This window comes from Orbicella franksi, chromosome 2 (genome assembly GCF_964199315.1).
Source record: "Orbicella franksi chromosome 2, jaOrbFran1.1, whole genome shotgun sequence".
Taxonomy (NCBI): domain Eukaryota; kingdom Metazoa; phylum Cnidaria; class Anthozoa; order Scleractinia; family Merulinidae; genus Orbicella; species Orbicella franksi.
Window position 1 is genome coordinate 15,077,431 of NC_138146.1, and position 19,128 is coordinate 15,096,558.

General features: G+C 38.5%; 1 protein-coding gene across 1 annotated transcript; it reads right to left on the reverse strand.

Annotated features, from left to right (window-relative positions):
- Nucleotides 1-492: 492 nt before the first annotated feature.
- Nucleotides 493-13,230, reverse strand: LOC145478182 (alpha-adducin-like). Its single transcript, XM_081456124.1, has 8 exons — nt 12,689-13,230; nt 12,163-12,393; nt 9,705-9,755; nt 9,042-9,134; nt 8,330-8,428; nt 6,295-6,465; nt 3,732-4,052; nt 493-2,023 (listed from the first exon to the last, which is right to left on the reverse strand). Exons 1-8 carry the CDS (start codon nt 13,124-13,126, stop codon nt 1,664-1,666), a joined length of 1,764 nt encoding a protein of 587 aa, XP_081312250.1. The 5' UTR covers nt 13,127-13,230; the 3' UTR covers nt 493-1,663.
- Nucleotides 13,231-19,128: the final 5,898 nt, after the last annotated feature.

The window sequence follows — 19,128 nt, forward strand, 5'->3', positions numbered from 1 at the left end:
ATGACATCAGTTTATCTTGCACTGAAGCTTTCTTCATTTGTACACCACATAACACATGCTGTGAAACAAGTACAGAAAAAAATCAAACACATTTTTCCCTTTACTCAATGTAGTTTTTGATGCAAAAGAAAAAAACAAGAGTAATATAGAACACAGAATCTTAGTCGAGGTAACATGAAAAATACTGCCTGCAATTCCCTGTTGTGGTAATTGAGTAATTATAATATAAGGTAAAAATTACTGAAATGGAAGTTCATCTTTCATGCCATACTGTTTGCTATACAATTTTTCTAGGCTGGAATTTCAGACACTTTCGGGAATTAAAGATGCTTATGTTCAGATGTAGATCAGTGTTGGTCTAACAGCACACAAATAATCACATTTGTACGTGTGGCAGTGGTTAAGTCTTAGGGTGGGAAATCATTCTCTAGAGATGTTAAAAAACATATTTGTTGGCATAACTTGACTTGCACACTGGCATTCACACTTACATGCACTGTAGTGACATTTAATTTAACAAGCTCAATAGTAACGTTTAACATGTTACATGTATATATTTATTTATATCATAATCAAACTTCAAAACATCAAAGAAAAGTTATTGCATAAATCAAATCCTTTGCTACTGCCAGAACACTATGAAACAAACAACCCCCAAGAAGTCTCTTTTTACTGACTGAGACAAAGACAAAATGGCAAATTTTCCTGTTCATGGACATTGAGCCAGTCCTTAGATGCAAATAGCCTTACAAGTTTTACATAATACACTCTTACTCGGAGCACTAAAATGGACATCAGTACCAGCCTGTCAATTCCTTACACTCACTAACTTAACTCACTCACTTAAACTCACTATCAGTTCATTGTTTAGTGTGTTGCATACCCCCTAACCCTTTCAGTTCCACAGCTCAAAATTAACATCAAAGTCTCCTTACAGAAAGCTACACATTTCATTTAATGACAGTGTTGAGAATTTGCTGGAGTGTCAAGATGATATCCCTTGTCAATAATAATTTTTGTCATTCTCATCACCTATCTTCTTGACTATGAATTTCTATCGTAAGAAAAAAGTCAGCTCTTGATAAGGCTTGGGACTATTAAGAGTTATGACTACTTTCATTTGCTCATGCAACTTCAAGGATAAAAATCATTTACGTCAAAAATAACTTACAATTAAAAAAAAGTTCTATGACATTAAAAAAAAGGTAAATCATATTTGATGTCTACAGACAATAATTGCAAACTGAAAATGCCACTTAAATTGATGAGAGACCTGAATCGAGAAAGACTTTGCTCACACAGATAAAGTTCAATTAGTTACATGTACCAAAGTCTGTACGATACCATGTTAACCATACATTCTTAAAGAGAAAATAAAACTTGCATGGTTTCTTTTTCTTTCATTTCTGCATTCCATGTAACATTATTTTGAAACTAACTCTCTGTTTAGGTAGGTGCACGTCACTAACACATAATGCTGGGCTTTTAATTTCTCATCCCACAGGGGGCTTCATGACCCTTCAATAAGATTTTCAACTTTTTTACATTTCAAAACAAGCAGATTTCTTTGTTACTGTAATATTGCAACTAGTTGAGTTGCACTGTTAAGTCAGTGCCAAATAAAACTTGACCCTCCCTGTGTCTTGATCATCGGGTACTGGTGCTAATCAGCCTTCTCTCCGTCAGTCTTCTCATATTTAGTAGGTCGCTCACCCTTCTTGCTGAACTTCTTCACCAAAGCATCTTTAAAGCTCTTCTTCTTCTTCACTTTTGTCCCCTTCTTCTTTGTTGGGCTCTCTGGCTCAGGGGAATCAGCATTGGGAGCCAAAAGCTCACCATCTGCACCATCCTCATCTCCATCCTCTGTGCTCTTTTCATCACCAGCATCACCATTCACTTCTGTTGTGACCACAACTGTCTTCGACTCCTTTGTCTCATCACCATTGATCCCTTTCTCAACATGGACTGACTCTGTGATCACAACTTTCGATGACTTCACAATCACTTCTTTGTTTTCAGGGGTCTGATGAAAGACAAGAATTAGTTTTTGATTTTGTGTACAATCTCAACCCCATTAGACAGTGCTTTTTCAATTCATCACACAAAATTAACAGTTTTTGTTTAGTAGAAATCTTTTTATATTTACCTTCATGTTTGGAGGACAATGTTCAGTTAAATGCCCAGAAAAGCAAAATGAGGTACATAAATGTTCATTTACTAAGACTGGATTGCGGAGCTATGCTTAACTTACCAACAAGAGTCATTAAATATATATATAAAAAAACTTTTTAATTTTCCATTTCAATTTTAAGCTTGTGTTGTCCGTATTGGATAATATTGGTCTCGTTCTTTCTTTTTGCAAGTTTATTGGACCTTGTGGCTTGGCCCATAAACCTGCATTAAAAAAAAAAAAACAAGAAGATCTGTTAGATCTTATAACCGCGCTTTTAAAATTTAACTGTTTTCTTAGTACTACAGTCGCAACGCAGTGCATATTCCAAAGCAATCTTTGATGATTCATTGATTACTGTAGACATCACAGCACTTGATCAACACAAACTCTATTATCGCACCATCAGTCGTAGCCGTTGTGACATCTCCGATGACGTAATAGTCTTAATCTGGAACTTTCTTCGGGATATGTATGGGCATGAAGATACGAACACTATTACAAACCGCTTTCTTTCTTTAAAGTCACGATTAAATTTAATTGTTTTTTTTCCCTTGAGTTAAGGGTTAGCAAAGAAGTCACACGAGTCACATAATTCAAGAATTGCGTTATCTACGGCTATCTTTAGTACGATGGTTATTTCCCTACCAATGACGTAATCTTTGCACGTTCTGACATGTTCTTTGCTTGGCTTCCAAATATTTAATTTTCCTCCGATCTATGAACTGGCTGTGATGAAACAGTCAAAGGATTTACTTCATTTGCATAAAACCACAAGAAATACTCACAAAATTACAAATAAATTAATGACCGTCGCTTCTGCCGAAATAAACTTGCAAAGTAAACACGATCGTTTTTGTCACGTAGCGAAAGTGAAAGCTGCAACGTCAGCGCATTCCATGGCTGACGTAATACCTTTTTTCAGCGTATTTATTATTCCCTTTAAATCCAACGCTTTGATAAAACGAAAAGAAAATATATTTTACCCACAAAAAAGAAAACAATATCAGTAAAATTGTCCGTGTATTTATGTTTCAACAGCTTCTGGCGGAAAAAAATCACATGTTGCGTGACTCAAAGTTTGGCCGAGCGGAGGTCTGCATCTGGTCACCGACAAAAAAAAAAAAATAAACCACAGGTAAACCTAGAACCGCGCTCGGCCCATGGCTGCGCGGTTAAAAAAAAAAAAAAAAAAAAAAAATAATAATAAGATTTTCAAGGCCAATATTTCTCCAATACAGACCTCATGCTACATGTAGTTCAATAACAAACATACAGGTGTATATCACCAACACTAAAGTAAACAAATTACTAGAATGGTCCAGGGGATAAGTACCTACAATCCCTGACAAAAGTAGTTGGGACAGTTGAGCTAGATCATGTATGCCCCATCCCCCCTAATTAATGTTGGAAAATGTTGTGTTTTTCTCAACAAAAAGGGCCAACATCACCTGATTATCAACATTGTAAGTGGGGGGAGGGGTGAATTTACTTTGTGTCCCAACTTTTTTGTCTGGGATTGTAGATTATTTTCCAAGCAAGCAACCAAACAGGCCTTTACCTGCTCTAAGTCCTTGTCAACCCTCTCTGGTATAAGATCCTTTATCGTAACAGGTTCATCACTTTCCAGCTCAACTTTCTCCTTGTCCTTCTTGTATTCAGTTGATTTTACTGGGGTGTTCAGCCATTTCACACGGTTTCTGTATGTGTTTGCCCGGCCAGTGGAGTGTGCTCTTCTGACAGATGTTCGTTCAATTTCTGGAGTGTAGTACAACTTTGCGCGAGTGGATGACACTGTTGAAGGAGTCGTGACCTCTCTTTCAGCTGGCTTTTCACCATGGAAAAGTTCTGGATTTCTGTAAATGTAACCTGACTTGTAGCCCTGCAAATTACAAACCAGACAACAGTCAACAATTGAATTGTGAAAGTGACAGCATTTTACTACAATCTGGACATGAATTCCTCTACAAACTTCCAACAGATTGAAATGCTTTTCATGCCAATAGTCAATAACTGAAGTATAAATTAATTACAGTCTGTACATCACCCTTGGGCTCAAGTAACATTTTTCTACAAATTTTCAACATAAATGCTTGTCATGCCAACAGTGAATAAATGAATTATAAGTGATAAAATCACTACAGTCTACATTTTTCTTGATTTAGAAGTAACATTCCTCTACAAATTTTCAATAGAAATGGTACCATTGCCTTTGTATTCATGTACAGGTTGAAAGTTTTAAAGCTTGTAGGATCAATTTGGTCCACTTTTAACTTATGTACATGAACATTACGTCACAAATATAATTAAAGGGAGGGTTTCACAGTTCGGTGCATGTCTGTATTATTTATTCACCTGTGCACGCTTTTTGGCACAGGTCCAGTTTTTCATTGTTTATGAACCAATCCTAAGCAAGTTACCTAATTTCCCATCTATAGATGTAAAGTCATCAACTGTAGAATAAATGGTATGGGTCAACACTTAATTCAACGGTTGACAGTGCCAGTAAAATCCACTGAATTTGGTCATCTGTCATCCTGCCTAAACTAACTATACCTGTAGCATGTGATTACTGAACTACATCTATGTGGGGTTTTTAAAGCAATAACATTGATAAGTGCACAAAAGTAGTTTGATATAGGCCCATTCCAAATGCTGCTCCATTCATGCACAGAACTTAACTGATGAGTTAAGTATGGCAGAAGAGCGGTGTTTGAATCAGTTTGGTTTGGCAGGTTAGGTTTGGTGTGGCAAACAACATTAAATTCGGCAGGGTCTGTAGCACTATGCGACGTTGGAGCGGCAGCTGATTCATACGGCATTCTCCTCATATGTTGAACCTAAAGCATAAATTACTGTAATGTATTTTTCATACAATGGGACTCATGATTGCCTCAAAATTGAGTGGCATGACCAGTCAAGCATGAAGCTCAGAGTCGTCACTAAAAATACCAGTATGGCCTAGATTTATGAGAAACGGGACTGTATAAGCGAGTTCCTCTAGCGCAAATTCATTTTTTGCTATTTCTTCGTGGTAATAGCTCAGCTTATGAGATTTCCCTTTAACAAGTCGAATTAACCGGGAGAAAACCTGTCTAAATACAAACAATGAACCTTGAGTTTGAATTTGCTTCCCTAAATATTGCTATAACAGCAAAATGTTAGTCACAGCTTTTCTATTTGGACAGAGTTCTTGAATATTCAGAACGCATATTTTCTCGTCGAAAATTGTTCCCACCGGCTTCCCGAATTAAGTTCAACGCAAGTACGCCGTCTGAACCAGTCATCGCTTCAAAGTCGCTCTTAAGTCGAACTTTATCAAGTTTGGTTCGGCACATGAGTAGAGCGGCATTTGGACCGGGCCTTAGAGACATGCACCGAACTGTGAAACCCTCCCTTTAATACTAATGTATGTCACACATGCGGCAGACCAAGGTGTACAGGGTTAGTCTGGCTTCCTGCTTATTTACAAGCTGTATGTGACTGTTAGTAGGCCATATTTAATTTTGTGTTCTCGGAATTGGACTGGACTGGCATGTAATGTAGGCTCATGTGGGGAAATAATTATCATTAAAAAGAGATTAAAATGTCAATTGAATTGAAAAGACACCCCATATTAGCCTCAGTTGGAAGCTAGTTCCAGTCTAATGTCAAGTAAATTACATGAAATATGAGCTGTTATATAATTGCCACATGTTTGGGATGAGGGGTTCCTTGCCTTTTAATGTGGAAGAACAAACTACATATATATGGGTTATTGACCAAGTGTGAAGTCAAGATGGCTGGATATTGGTCACGTTCTTTTTTTGCGAGTTTATGGACTGAGACGAAGTTGAGGTCCATAAACTCGCAAAAAAAGAATGAGGCTAATATCCAGCCATCTTGACTGAATAAGCTTGGTCAATAAAGGATTTATTTTATGGCTTTTGGGGAAATTTTTCTTGCGGGACAAGGCGGGTAGTCCCGAGCGGGCAAGATAGCTCCATCTTGCCCGCACACGGAGCTAGCCATATAATAAATGCATATACAGTGTGGCTCACTTACATAGTCTACAAGATACAGTGTATACATGTACAGTACTCCACAAAAGTGGGTTTCACCAAACTTGCTGTACTTGAACATACCATAGAATCCAGTAAACGCATATATGCTTCAAACTCCATCTCTCCTCTTTTCCATTTCATTTCACTGGAGTTCACTCCCCCGCCACCTTCTTGAGTTGTCTCCTTTACTTGATCTCTTGCAAAATCTTCGCACTTAATCAGGTTGTCAACTCCAGCAGCAACAGCTTTCATCTTCAGATATATTATATAGTATTACGAAAAACTGGATCATAGGATAATGCAATTCAAGAGTTTTCATTGGCTTAGCCATCATGGTATACGTGCAATTATACCATGCTCTACAAATATGGTGAGCAAAAACATTTTTCGGGGGCGTTTTTATCTTTAATTTGTTATAGTTTTCTACATTTTGGGGGCGTTCTTAACAAAACAATTATTCCACTCGTGCTTGTTGGATACAAGTGTGGGATGATCATAGCCAACTTGGCACTGTGTACCTTGTAGGCTATCTATCATTTCAAATCCAATGCAAGCTTGTGGAATAACTGTTAAATAGTTTTGAAAAAAAACATACAAGTTGTCTATGTTGTGAATAACTATTCAAGCCACTGAAATTACAGTGCCACCCAAAATAACAATACAGTAATGGTGCATAATTTATCATGGTTTGCACGCTTGTGTCACTGACAAACCACAGGAGGATTCAGTTAGTGGAGATTCAACTTAAATGCAGTGGAGGTGCCCTGGCTCATGGTTAGTGTGCTTGTCTCTGGATCAAGCCGTCCGGGTTAGAGATGTTGTGTTGTGTTCTTGGTCAAGACACTTTACTCTCACAATGCCTCTCTCCACCCAGGTGTGTGAATGGGTACCAGCGAATTTAATGTTGGGGGTAACCCTACGATGGACTAGCATCCCATCCAAGGGGCAGTAGAAATACTCCTGGTTGCTTCATGTTATGGAAACCGGGACAAGCTCCTGCCCAATGGGCCACTTGGCTCGTATGCAGACTTTTACAACTATAACGTACATGTATCTTTTACTGTTTAGAGTAAAACTTTGCTACTTTCAGTGTGATCATCATGCAGTAACTTCCAATTTTTTTTTTGGGGGGGGGGGGGTATTGCTTTCTGAAATTACATGTACAATAAAGCCTAGTTTACACTAACAACATAACGACATCATGACACAACCACATAACGACATAATTGCCTTATGTCGGTAATGTGAACATCGACATGACTTTTAGCTAGATGAAAAATGGAGCTGGAGATTGCAATTGCAATAATGTTGCTTCTTTCTTCTTTTGTTCTTTAAATTCCTTCATACTTTTGACATATAATATTAGATAGCATCGAACCGCTTTAGCAACTGCTTCTTCATCTATCTGAGCTGTCAATATTTCCTGCCTGGCAACAGTCAATTCTTGCTCAGCTGCCGCCATTTTGAAAATAGTGCTGGTGGCAGACTGGGTTGGACAATTCTTGTGCCGCTCTGATTGGTTCTTTGTTATGTTGTTATGTCGATGATGTTCACACTTGTTCTAACAGAAACATAACGCCATATTGACATAGACATAATGACATAAGGAAAAGATCAGCTTTTTCCTTATGTTGCTATGTTGCTATTACATGTATGTCATTATGTCAGGATGTTCACATTGCCAACATAAGAACACAAGGTCCTTCTTATGTTGTTATTTCACTATGTTGCTAGTGTGAACTAGGCCTAAGAACTCAAGAATGCCAAGTTGTGAAGGTGCTAGTAATAGTACGCTTTTAGGAGACTGTTATCTGTAGAATTCTATTGCTGTGTAAGGTGTAAATCAATTTCTAGATTGTGTCCAGTGTCCCAGATAAGTGAGAGATCTCAGGTCAAAACCCCGACAAGATCAGTGACATGACCCAACAAATTAATTGGAAATTTATCAATAATGATTTGGTGGGAGCAGTGGGAATTGACCTGTTGGAATTCCTTTTTGACACCCTACCTTGAAAATTTATCTGGAACCCTGATTGTCTCTTCTCTAATCAGCAGACAATGTTAATAGTGATTTACAAAGAGTGCAGAGTATATACAAGGACATAAATGTAATTACCTGGAATGAACAAGCCTTCACAGCACTTTGAGCCAGAGAAAATGCTTCTTCTATGGTCTCCCCACAAACCACAATACCATGATTCCTCAGAATCATAGCCTAAGAGAGAAAAGTTTGTTCAGAAGTGTTTGTTATAACACAATAATTAGTTCTAAGTGGAATTGATAAACTTAATAATAACGATTATTATTAGCTGCAAATTAATACAATATTGCACCATGTACAAAGTGCCCCAATTGGTAAAACAGAGCTGTTGATGAAGGGTGCCCACAACCATGCATGAAACAAGCTATTTTTAAGCAATTTGGTGAATCACTTCAACACAACAACAACAGGCTCCCTGGTGAATAACTGACTAACAATGTCAGTAGTTGAAGTTTGATGATACTTTGCTACCTACATAAACGTTAAAAAAAAGCAAAGCAAAAAGATGGAGGGATAATAGCAGGGGAGAACAAATTCCATTTCAAGGTCCACTCACCTTTCATTAAAATTTATAAAGTAAAAACCTAAGTGTATATTATAAAATAAGTAACATGATTTGCCGAAACAAATTTGCAAAATAAAATTGATAAAATACAAAAAAGAATTAATAAGACTAGTGCTAGTTTGAGTATAGGTAACTTCAGAAGGGAGATTTAAAGGAATCAATGCTTGATTTACACATGACATGAGAGGGGAGAGAGAGTTCTACTCATTGACATAACAATACCTTGCTTTCTTCACCCAAGTCTTTCACTATTGATTCTTTTTCTTCTTCATTAGAGAAAATGCCTCTAAAATCATGGTAGGCTATTTCACCCAACTGAAAACAAAACAACAAGATACCAGTCATGACACAGCAAATATGTCATAGCAACCACAACAGTGCAATTATCGCTTTACATTGACAATGTTTAGATTGTTTGCTCTCTCTCAAGAAACCAAGATGAATAGCGTTTATACAAGTATCTGCAGCAACATGAACAAAGTTTGTTTTTAGAGCAGTCATTTACATTAATGTAAATTTTACATTTATGTAGTTCTCATTTCTTTTTTTCTATTATTTTATACTTTCACCACTTATTTTGACCAATCGGATATAAACCAAATGATCACATCTGTGCAGGGTGCAAAGATTTTCAGGCTAGCCCTTTGGGCAAACTAACTCTAACTTACTAGTCTGAGAAACATTTTTATGTACCCCCCAAAATTACTCTCTTGCTAACTGTACTCCTGTGATTGAATTTTATTAAATTCTCTCAAGAAAATTTACTTGCTCTTGGAGCGAGTGAAGGATAGAATCCACTAACTAAATTGCAAAATCCACTAGTTTCAGGACACCACTTTCTTTGCATGTTGTCTGTCAACAGCACAACTAATGACAAGGACTTACAGAAAGTGCTTCAATACATATTGGTAGAAGTCCACATTTCATCGCCGACACCTGAAAACAGCATGAAAAAACAACACAATTGAAACCTACCAGTCGAGAACAATTCAGCATTGACGTCAATGTACAAATTGATTTAATTGCTGATTTACAGACATTGTAGGCAAGGATAGAGATCTTTTAGCTTAAATTAATTTAACTCCTGAGCATGCTCCCAAGCCCACATTAACAAAAGATATACAAATGTGTAGTTCCAGAAAATATCCATACCTCTCCCACCCCTCTGGAAATTCCAATTAAGCTTGAAGTATTTCTTTAAATTTTACTCGTTTTACAGAATCCCCCATCCCCTGAAAATTCCAATCCTTGCTGCGTGGGGGGAGTATGGATATTTTCTGGAACAGCACAATGTATCATGGTCAAAGGAAGATAAGCATTTCCTGCCCTTGTTTCTTGGCTACCATGGGATTTTAACATTCACTTTCAATTTTGTTTTTCTAGCCTTGGGCTAAGGTGTGCCTTATTTTGTAGCAGAATTTGAAATCAAGAGAATTCCCTGGTTGGGACTTCCACTGATCATCTTGTAGAACAGACTCCAAAAACACAAATATGCACAAGAACTCAAGAAAATTTCTGTTCATAGGTGGGTGGCTGTGCAAAACCTTAAGCTTAAGCTTTCTATGGTCATGGGCTATGTTATGGCTGTCAGGAATATTGAATACAAAACATTAACACTAACATTTAAATAGGGGCAAAAAGCATTTACAATTTTCCAAGATCTAACAAGTCTAAAATTAAGAAATTATACATGGCATCATGCATCATGCACACATATATAAATTTCTGCATTTATAAAACTAAATAGATCAAATTTGGTGACACCCTACTCTAGGTTGGCTTAGCAAACTATTTCAGACATAACACCACAAAGAAATTGAACATACAATCTACAAAGAACATGCATTTATGTTTGCAAGCATAATTGCCACTGACATTTTAAAAACAAACAGGGTGTATAACTTTCAAATGAGACTAAAGAAACCTGTTGAAGTAACATTATCATCCAAGTTTAAATAGGAAAATGAGCTTTCTCTAGAGTTGGTGAGCTTACCAAAGCAATATCAAGATAAATAAAAGGCTAGTAAGGATTCCTCTGAAAAGAAGGCTTCCTTTAATGTACTTAGACAATTTGTTACCTAAAACAACTGAGCATAATAACTTTCAATCTAAAATCATTTACACTAAAACAAGTGTCAAATTAAAGGATGAAAAAGAACTTTGAGAACGTTCCAGAATATTAATCAGCTGACCATCTTACAAATGAGACATGCCTCTAAAGATCTCTAGAAACTTTGCCAATTTTTTTAAACAACAGACAAAAACGCAAAGATAAACTTAAAAAAAAGGATACAATTTACGAACACAGAAATAAGAAAACTGTTTATTGAAGGTCTCGGCTAAGCCCACCTCGCATCCAATGTAGATGTTTAATTTATAGCCTTTTCCAAAGCCACGAATAGGAGATTTATTCAAATCAAGGAAGCCCCTGGTCTAGCCCTGAACAGGTGCTAAACGGTAAACAAGAGGGATTAAGCTTAAGGAATACTCCAGACTTGACCCATCCACGGATCGTGCTGCAGCCAATACAGCCCCAACCGTGAAATATTAAATAAAGAATTTAGAACGGTGACGAGCTAGTTCCAGTGAAACATTCGTTATCAATATAATCAACCACAGAACGCCTCAATTCAACAGCATTCTTTCCAATCATTAAAGTTTCATTTTTATTAAGCGAACTCGACATTTGATTCCTTGCCTTTGGTTCCACAGACATGAGTGATATCATTGCGATAGAGAATGCTTCTGTGTATGTATCGCCCGTATGAAATCCAACCCATTATTTAATGGTAACATGATGAAAGCGAAATGTACTCGTACGTGCGACCGTTTTCGCTTTCCCCACAAACCAACCCTATGTTCGGTTTTATTGGAAGGTTTCGTCCGCATGAAACGCTTCAGAAAAGCCATAAAGCGCTGGCAAATTGCTATCGATAAGAGAACATTTAATTTAGGCGTTTATAAGGCTTTTTTAACATGGGAATTACAGTAATGCTGCATAGAGTCCACCAATTTGTGACGCGCGTTCGAATCCAAAACGCGGTTACCTGCAAAAACAGTAGACCCCTGCCGCTGAAATCACAAAAAGTCACGCGAAAAGCAAAACTAACTTTGCTCTGTCTTCAATGGACATTTCAACAAGGTCGGGAAACAAAATGACAAAATGAACAACGCTAATTTTGCGCACAAGGATATTGACAAGAGCAAAAATATGCAGCGCATACCGACATGACGTATCATAATCAAGACTAGTTTGTCGAAAAAAACGCGCATAAAACAATGCAAACACCACGACAGTTGCAGGTCACAAAACTGGTTTCCTAAATTGTAGTTTAAAACTTACCGCCACTATAGCGTCTTGGTGTAGATGGATAATGGCTCTGGCGTCCTTCCTAGCTCCATGGATCGCAGAATGGAGCAACATACCAGCTTTGTTCACACCGAGATTGGTGCTGCCTTGATCAACCACACTTCCATCGGGATTAACTTTGAGCAGACTAGACGCTGTCACTTCATTGTACAAGAGTCCAAAGGGATGAATCAAGAAGCTCTCTTGGTCAGCCGACGGGCGAATCTAGCAGATGAAACCGACAACGCTTATTGTTACAATCAATTTCTTACTATGAGCACGCTAGCGGCTATTCGCGACAAACAACCCTCGACAACTTCAGAAAATGTCTTATCTAAGTATTAGCAGCAGAACAAACGTAGAATTGTGCACAGCCCTTCGAGAAATAAGGAATTAACAGCTAAATTCAAAGCAGTCACGTCTGCGTCTGCAGCCATTGAAAACAAGCTATTGTGACAGAACGTCCGCGCGCGAGACAAAATAAATATTCCACTAAAATACTTATCCTAGTAGTACTCACAGTTATGAAACTATAAAGGCCGGTATTCCATCCAAAAAGATCGACTAGGCGGTATGTGGAGGCCAGTTTACAGCGCAATAACCTCTCTTGCTTGGAATAATTCAAGGTATCGGAGCCTCTGATGTCTGCTATCGGGGTGACAACGGCCGACATACCTCCTCCGTAGTAACTACTGGAGGGAATGAGAAAATCTTGATAAGTACGAACGCCTTCGCCGCTGGATTTAGGCCCATTCTGAACATAGGTTTGAACAAGGTCTTCCAGTTCATCGCGAAGAACTTTGTCATTCAGAACAAGAGAGACACGCTGTCGAAGCTTCAGACCACGGACATCGCGAACAACATCTTCCGGCCTTCGCACCGCTCTGCCTCTCGAAGGGGCGCTAAATCTCCTCGCTTTGCCATCAATGAGCGGTTTGTTAGCCTTCCCTGTCGACATGTTGGCAAATACGGCTTAGGTTGAGAGGCCAAACCGAGAAAGAAGCGTTTTCTGAATGGCGATCACACCTTCGTAAAACGCCCAAAGCACGCGCAGAAAAGTCGGGAATATTCACTGCTCATGCGTTACACTGGGAAAGAGAAAGTAAACTAATTTCATTGGCTAGAATAAGGGCACGTGGTCACGATCATTAGATCGCGCGCAGGAAAATTTCCAAACACGCACGAAGACTTTTTGGCTGAAAAATCGCGCTTTATGGAGATAATGCGATTACTTACCCAGTGTTTCTTAAACTGACTCGAAAAAGCAGATCAATTTCAACTTACTTTACTAAATTAAGACACTGCGATGTTTATAGCAAAATATTTGGAAATTTATTTGAGGGCTCAAAACATCAAAACCTCAAAACACCAAAACCACCAGATTAAATCCACTTGGTGAATTTCCGATATATGCAGCAAAATTGCGATTGCAAAAAAAAAAATAATAATAATGCTTTACGTATATATCTTGTGCATTATCTAAACCACGATGGACGTTTATATTTCCGGAAAAAAAAGAGAAAAAAAATTAACTCCAAGGTATAGTCCAGAAAAGAAATGTTTATCTTGAATTTCCAGATTTTATTAGCTTTTATTGCAGCAGATATCGATCTGATTCAAGCATTTTCCTTTATTTAACACGTAAATATAATGATTCTAAAATGGAAGCATCCAGGAAGTCCTTTGCGGCGCTGGCTATTGAGGTGGTCACATGCAATCAAGAATATCAAGGCTTAAGAATATTTTGACTCGCCCCTCGTCTTCTCTTTTCATCAATATCCTATTTCTGTGTTTTACATTCGGTTTACAATATTCCATATAGCTAATGAGGTTGTCAGGTCCTGAAGAAATCCTGGTGATGATTGCGAAGACCAAATTCCTGTGCATTGATTGGTGTTTTGCAATTTGCTTATTTAGCGATGTGAGACTTTAACAACCACTTCTTTTATGACCTTCAGTTGTGTGCGAGTTGTTTGTTTATTAATTTCAAAGATTTTTTGGATCATGTGCGCGTTATCTTCTACTATACTATTACAAGCCTCAGCAGATTGGATCACTCTATTATTATCTGTTGTTCCCGAAAGATCGCGAAAAATATGAACGGGTCAATCAGCCCTTGTTCACCTTTGACCACACGCGCGAGACGCGTTTGTCACGCAAATAGAGCGCGAGTATGCGAAGGGACCGCAATTCATAACACAGTCAAGAGAAAATGAGGGACCTGTCCCTCATTTTCTCTTGCACAGTCTGTCACTGGATGGAATTAATAGGAGGCGAACGAAAACAATTTGGTAGGTATTCAAACGCAATCGTGCGAGGCAAAAAAATTCAAAAATTGCACGTGAATGTTTCTTCAGGCATTTTAAAAAGAATTTACTCCGCATGAGGCCTCCAGTCGCTGAGCTCATCGAACACAGATGGGATAAAAAAAGGTCCGCTTTAGCCTAAAACCGTAGAAAAAGTGTATGTTTTGTTGGGTCGAGTGCAATTTTCCCTCAGACCGTTTCGGGTGACTTCGTCTCGTTTCAGTTTGTTTATAAGTCGCGACAAAAGAGAGGTGAAACTCAAAGCTATTAAATGAAGAGTACAGTCAAGCACGGATAGATATTCGAACCCTGCGGGTAGGCTAATCACTCTCAATATTATTTGTCGTGAGGGATGAGTCCCTAAGGACCAATTATGGAGTCAAACAAAGAGTAAGACGTGGGACGCAGAGAATGGACAATTAGACAAGACTAACCACAACTACTGTATTAAAATTATTGTTTTAACACGGCGAAAAAAGACTTTCCCTTCAATAACCGTAATTTTTTCGTCGTCATTATTTTGGCTTCCTCAGTGATCACCGCGTCGCTGTAGGATCGATTTCATGTTTATCACATTAAGCAAATTCAAGTCTTGTGATTAGACAGTATGAGCAGCTCTTGAGATTCAACGGAGATAAACGAAGCGAAAAAAAGAAGTCAACTTCTCGACAAACCGCCGAGGGACCAACCCGAAATCTTCAAACGGAGGTGGACGCAAATGGTGACTCATGATTGCAAGGTGCAGAAACCACATGTGACATGCATACCGACTCCTGTGGGTTTTAGTTTTGTGATTTTCCCACGAATAACGAAAGCAAGATACAGGTAGCAAAAACAATTCACTTCATGATATTTTACGCGAACTTCCGCACGAAATGCTTTCGCACCTTACGTCGAGATCGTAGCAGACTGATTAATAGTCTGCTGGCAGCTGGTTTTTTCTCTAAGGGTCACTTAGACAGTGTTTAGTCATCGCGAACGCAAAAGGGCGGAAGAAAGCGGAAGAACGCAAATATGGGGGGACTGAAGCCGATGGGAGTAGCGATAAGGACACTGCAGAGAAACAGGACGACAAGGAAGAACAGGCTGGAGGAAGCGCAGTGGATCCGGAAACAGATGCGCAGGTTCAATTCAATGTTGGATAACCCCAGCTGAAATTTCGGGACAAAAACAGACTGCCAGCAGTCTAACTGATTAAAGGCATTTTATCAGGGTTCTAAATGCGTGTTTTTCTAAAGAAAATCTGGATTTAATACAAAACAACACCAGCAACAAAGATATCAACTTCCACACGTAATAACTCATTTTAAGTGCATCAGTGATACCCTGTTTCCGTTATAGCTCGTTATCCATCCATCCATCCTTAATCTGGCAATCATTCTTTTCACTGTGGGGGGTCTATGCAACCCCTCTTGAAGTGTTTTTATCGTATGGTACTTGAATCATAATTGAATTGCCCAAAACCTTTACATATTTCTACTAACAAAACCGAGGATAACCTTTGTAAGAATGACACCTAGAAAAGAGCTCAGTCAAGGTTCATTCAAAGAGGTTAACCGAGACATATGCATCAAGAGACTTGTCGGAGCTTGCGCTAAGGAACGTAATTGGTAATGATTTAAATATAGTGATTGCAGCTTACCATAGCATTTTTTTCCTCCGAGGTAGCGGTAGTTTAGTTAGGCCCACTGGTCGCTCAGATCCGGTTATCAGCTAAATTTGAAAAGCATTCAAGACTTCAAAGCCAATGATTGAACGAACTATGATTGAACTACTTGATTGATGTTATTACTACCGGAGCAAACAATAAAGTATATAGCGTCCAATGTTGAAAATATATTTGTTTTGCTCTCCGATTAAGGGTTAAATTTAAAAATCAGCTAGCACAAAAATTTTGCCAAGTGAAATAAAGACCGATTAAGATGGAATGAACGGAGCTGAGGAATTGAAAAGAAGACTAAAAAAATACTAAACTCTACCATTCCCTTGTGATAGAGTTACATGTAAAGGCTTGAATCGGCGACTGGATAAATGCACGACAAGACACTTCGATTCCACCAATTGTTGACAAGCTTGGCAAATACTGGGTGAAAACTGGCAAGAACCCGCCCTGCCCCAGAGAAAAACATAAGGTCACAAACTCCTGCAATCCAGTCTTCGAGGTGCATTTCCCAAGTATATCATCAGCGGCCCGACTCATATGCCAGACTCGATTTCCGCCGCTCTCTCGAGTCCGGCTACGTTCCTCCTCGAAAATAGACTTCGGGGGTGGAGCCCAGGTTCCTTTCCCGAACAGCGGCTGGTAATCAATGCGTGACTATGTAAAACCAGCAAGCCACCCTACTGTAGTGTTTTGTGCCTTAAGGGCTACAAGGACCTCGTGGAGTACCACGTGGTTAGGGTATTGTCTATGTGGAAAAACAATTAGTGTTAAGGACGGGTGGTAAAACGGTGAGACGGCAATGTTTTCGTGTGCAAAACAACTACAAAACCTGCAAAACTGGTTCGATCACAATCACGATCTCAAGTCGGCGCACGAATTGAGAGTGTTCTGCCATAAAGTGGTATGTGATCAGCACCTTTTCTACGAACCACAAGAAATTGTTTTCATTCAACAAACTACTGAAAACTTAAAAATAAAATTGACTTTCATCCCGTCAGCGTGGAATAACGAGTTAAGTTACAAGCATCGGAACTTTCCGATTAGAGGGAATTTTTGCCCTGCATTGGCGCGGCTCTGGAAATCGCTCTGGATAAAACAAAACTTAAACAAATCGAGATTTTTTGTACACTCTTGAAACATTTTGAGTCTTCTGATTCAGTTGAATTTCAAAGAAATAAAATTGTAAGGTTAACCTTGGGAGGCGTGTTGGAGGCTGGGATCATGGCACTCTCCTTTGCGCGACGAACGCGAAACACGCTAGAAACACGCGCGATTACCTTTTGCCTCTATCAGCTGGCGACCCGCTGAACGCGAGATAAGTAAGTTAGATTGATCACGTGCTTTGCCGCAAAACGGAAGTTATTGTTAAGGTACAAAGGACTGATTATTACTTCCATGTATTCGGCTGTTTTAATTTTATAGTTCTTTTGTACAACATGACCCATATAATTATCAGTGGTACTGATATAGACGTGTTTGACGTTATTGGATACCATATGCGGTCAGAAAAATAATTTTGAGGCGCTTTTGCATTTTCGCACTGTTGACGCCCAAAATGTTTTGTCTAGGACGAGAATTAATCCGTAGGATTACCTCTGTTGGCAGATCGCGAATTTTAATAATCCACAACTACACCCAACCTAAACAGGCATAGAATCAGCGGTATTGTAACCCATGTAATGTGTAGCACAGTTTTGTCAGGAGCTTAGCGCTTTCTTGAACAGTATCGTAAATACCATCTGCTGGGAAGCAAAATTGACTTGGCTTGACGTTCCATTTTCCTGTCAAAAAGGCGAATAATTGTTTAGAAAGACTTCCTAATATTTATTATGGCCCATTTGCAACTGAGAGCAAAAAGCTAATCAAACATAGCTTTAGTTGTAAACACAGATACCTATATAGTTGATAACGAATACTTCACGCACCTCATGTAGTTTGATCTGCCAGTTTTCTCTTGTACATCCATCAAGCCTGGTAAAAATTTTGGCATTTGTCCACAATGTTTGGTACTTTCTATGAAACATCCTATTTCGTGCAGAAACATCTGTTTGTTGTTCAGTTGTCTTTTGTTGCTCTTGTCTTGCATTTTTACAGAGGCGCCAACATGGTCTCGGAAACAAGTGTTTGATTGATCGGTATTCCCGGCTCAAGTAGTAGCTATCAAGTCTATACCAGTATCTTCACAGAATATCTGCTGCTAGTGCCATTACCGAAAATGGGCAGGTGGAGAGGGTAAGAAATTCGACAAGATAATCATGATAATAAGAAAAATTATTTATACAAGATAGCCTGTATCAATAATAACAACGTGAGCCGTGTTATTAATATAAGAGTTGCAGTAAGGTAATGAAATCAAGGGAGACACTGTATATCCACGTTTGTTTTTACACATCTGTTTCAATAATACAGAACCTTGCATTTCATATATATCAAATGCAACCGCTATAACTCCTCTAAGGTTATTGTTACGTTAACGATTGCCACTATGTTAGAGCGATTAGCACTTCATGTTGGTTGACATTTCACTAAAAGTTTTCCTTCAATGCCGGAACGTTTGGCAAAGTTTTGTTTTCGATGAAACATTTTGCCCAACACTTTGTTCGACCCAATAATGTTGGAACGTAAAGACGGCTTGGCATAGCAACAGCGAATCACAATTAAGGTAATTCCCCTGAAATAAAACTGCACATAGATTTTTGTTCAAACTTTGTCCAATGAATATTTATCATATGAGAACTTTAAAAATAAAATAAAAAAAGGGGGGGGTACCCATGCTCGTTAAGGAGCAGCGAGGCATTGAAAATGTCCCATTTTAGCGTTATTTAATGCTTATTACAAAAACGCATTCCAAGTTACTGTAAACTCTTTGTGAGTCCAGACTCATAAAAACACGCCTCAAACTACAGCCAATACTTGTGTCGGACACAAATAAACTTTTTAAGTTTGATTTTGACAGACAGCTGAATCCTTGTTAAAATATTGGAACCAAAT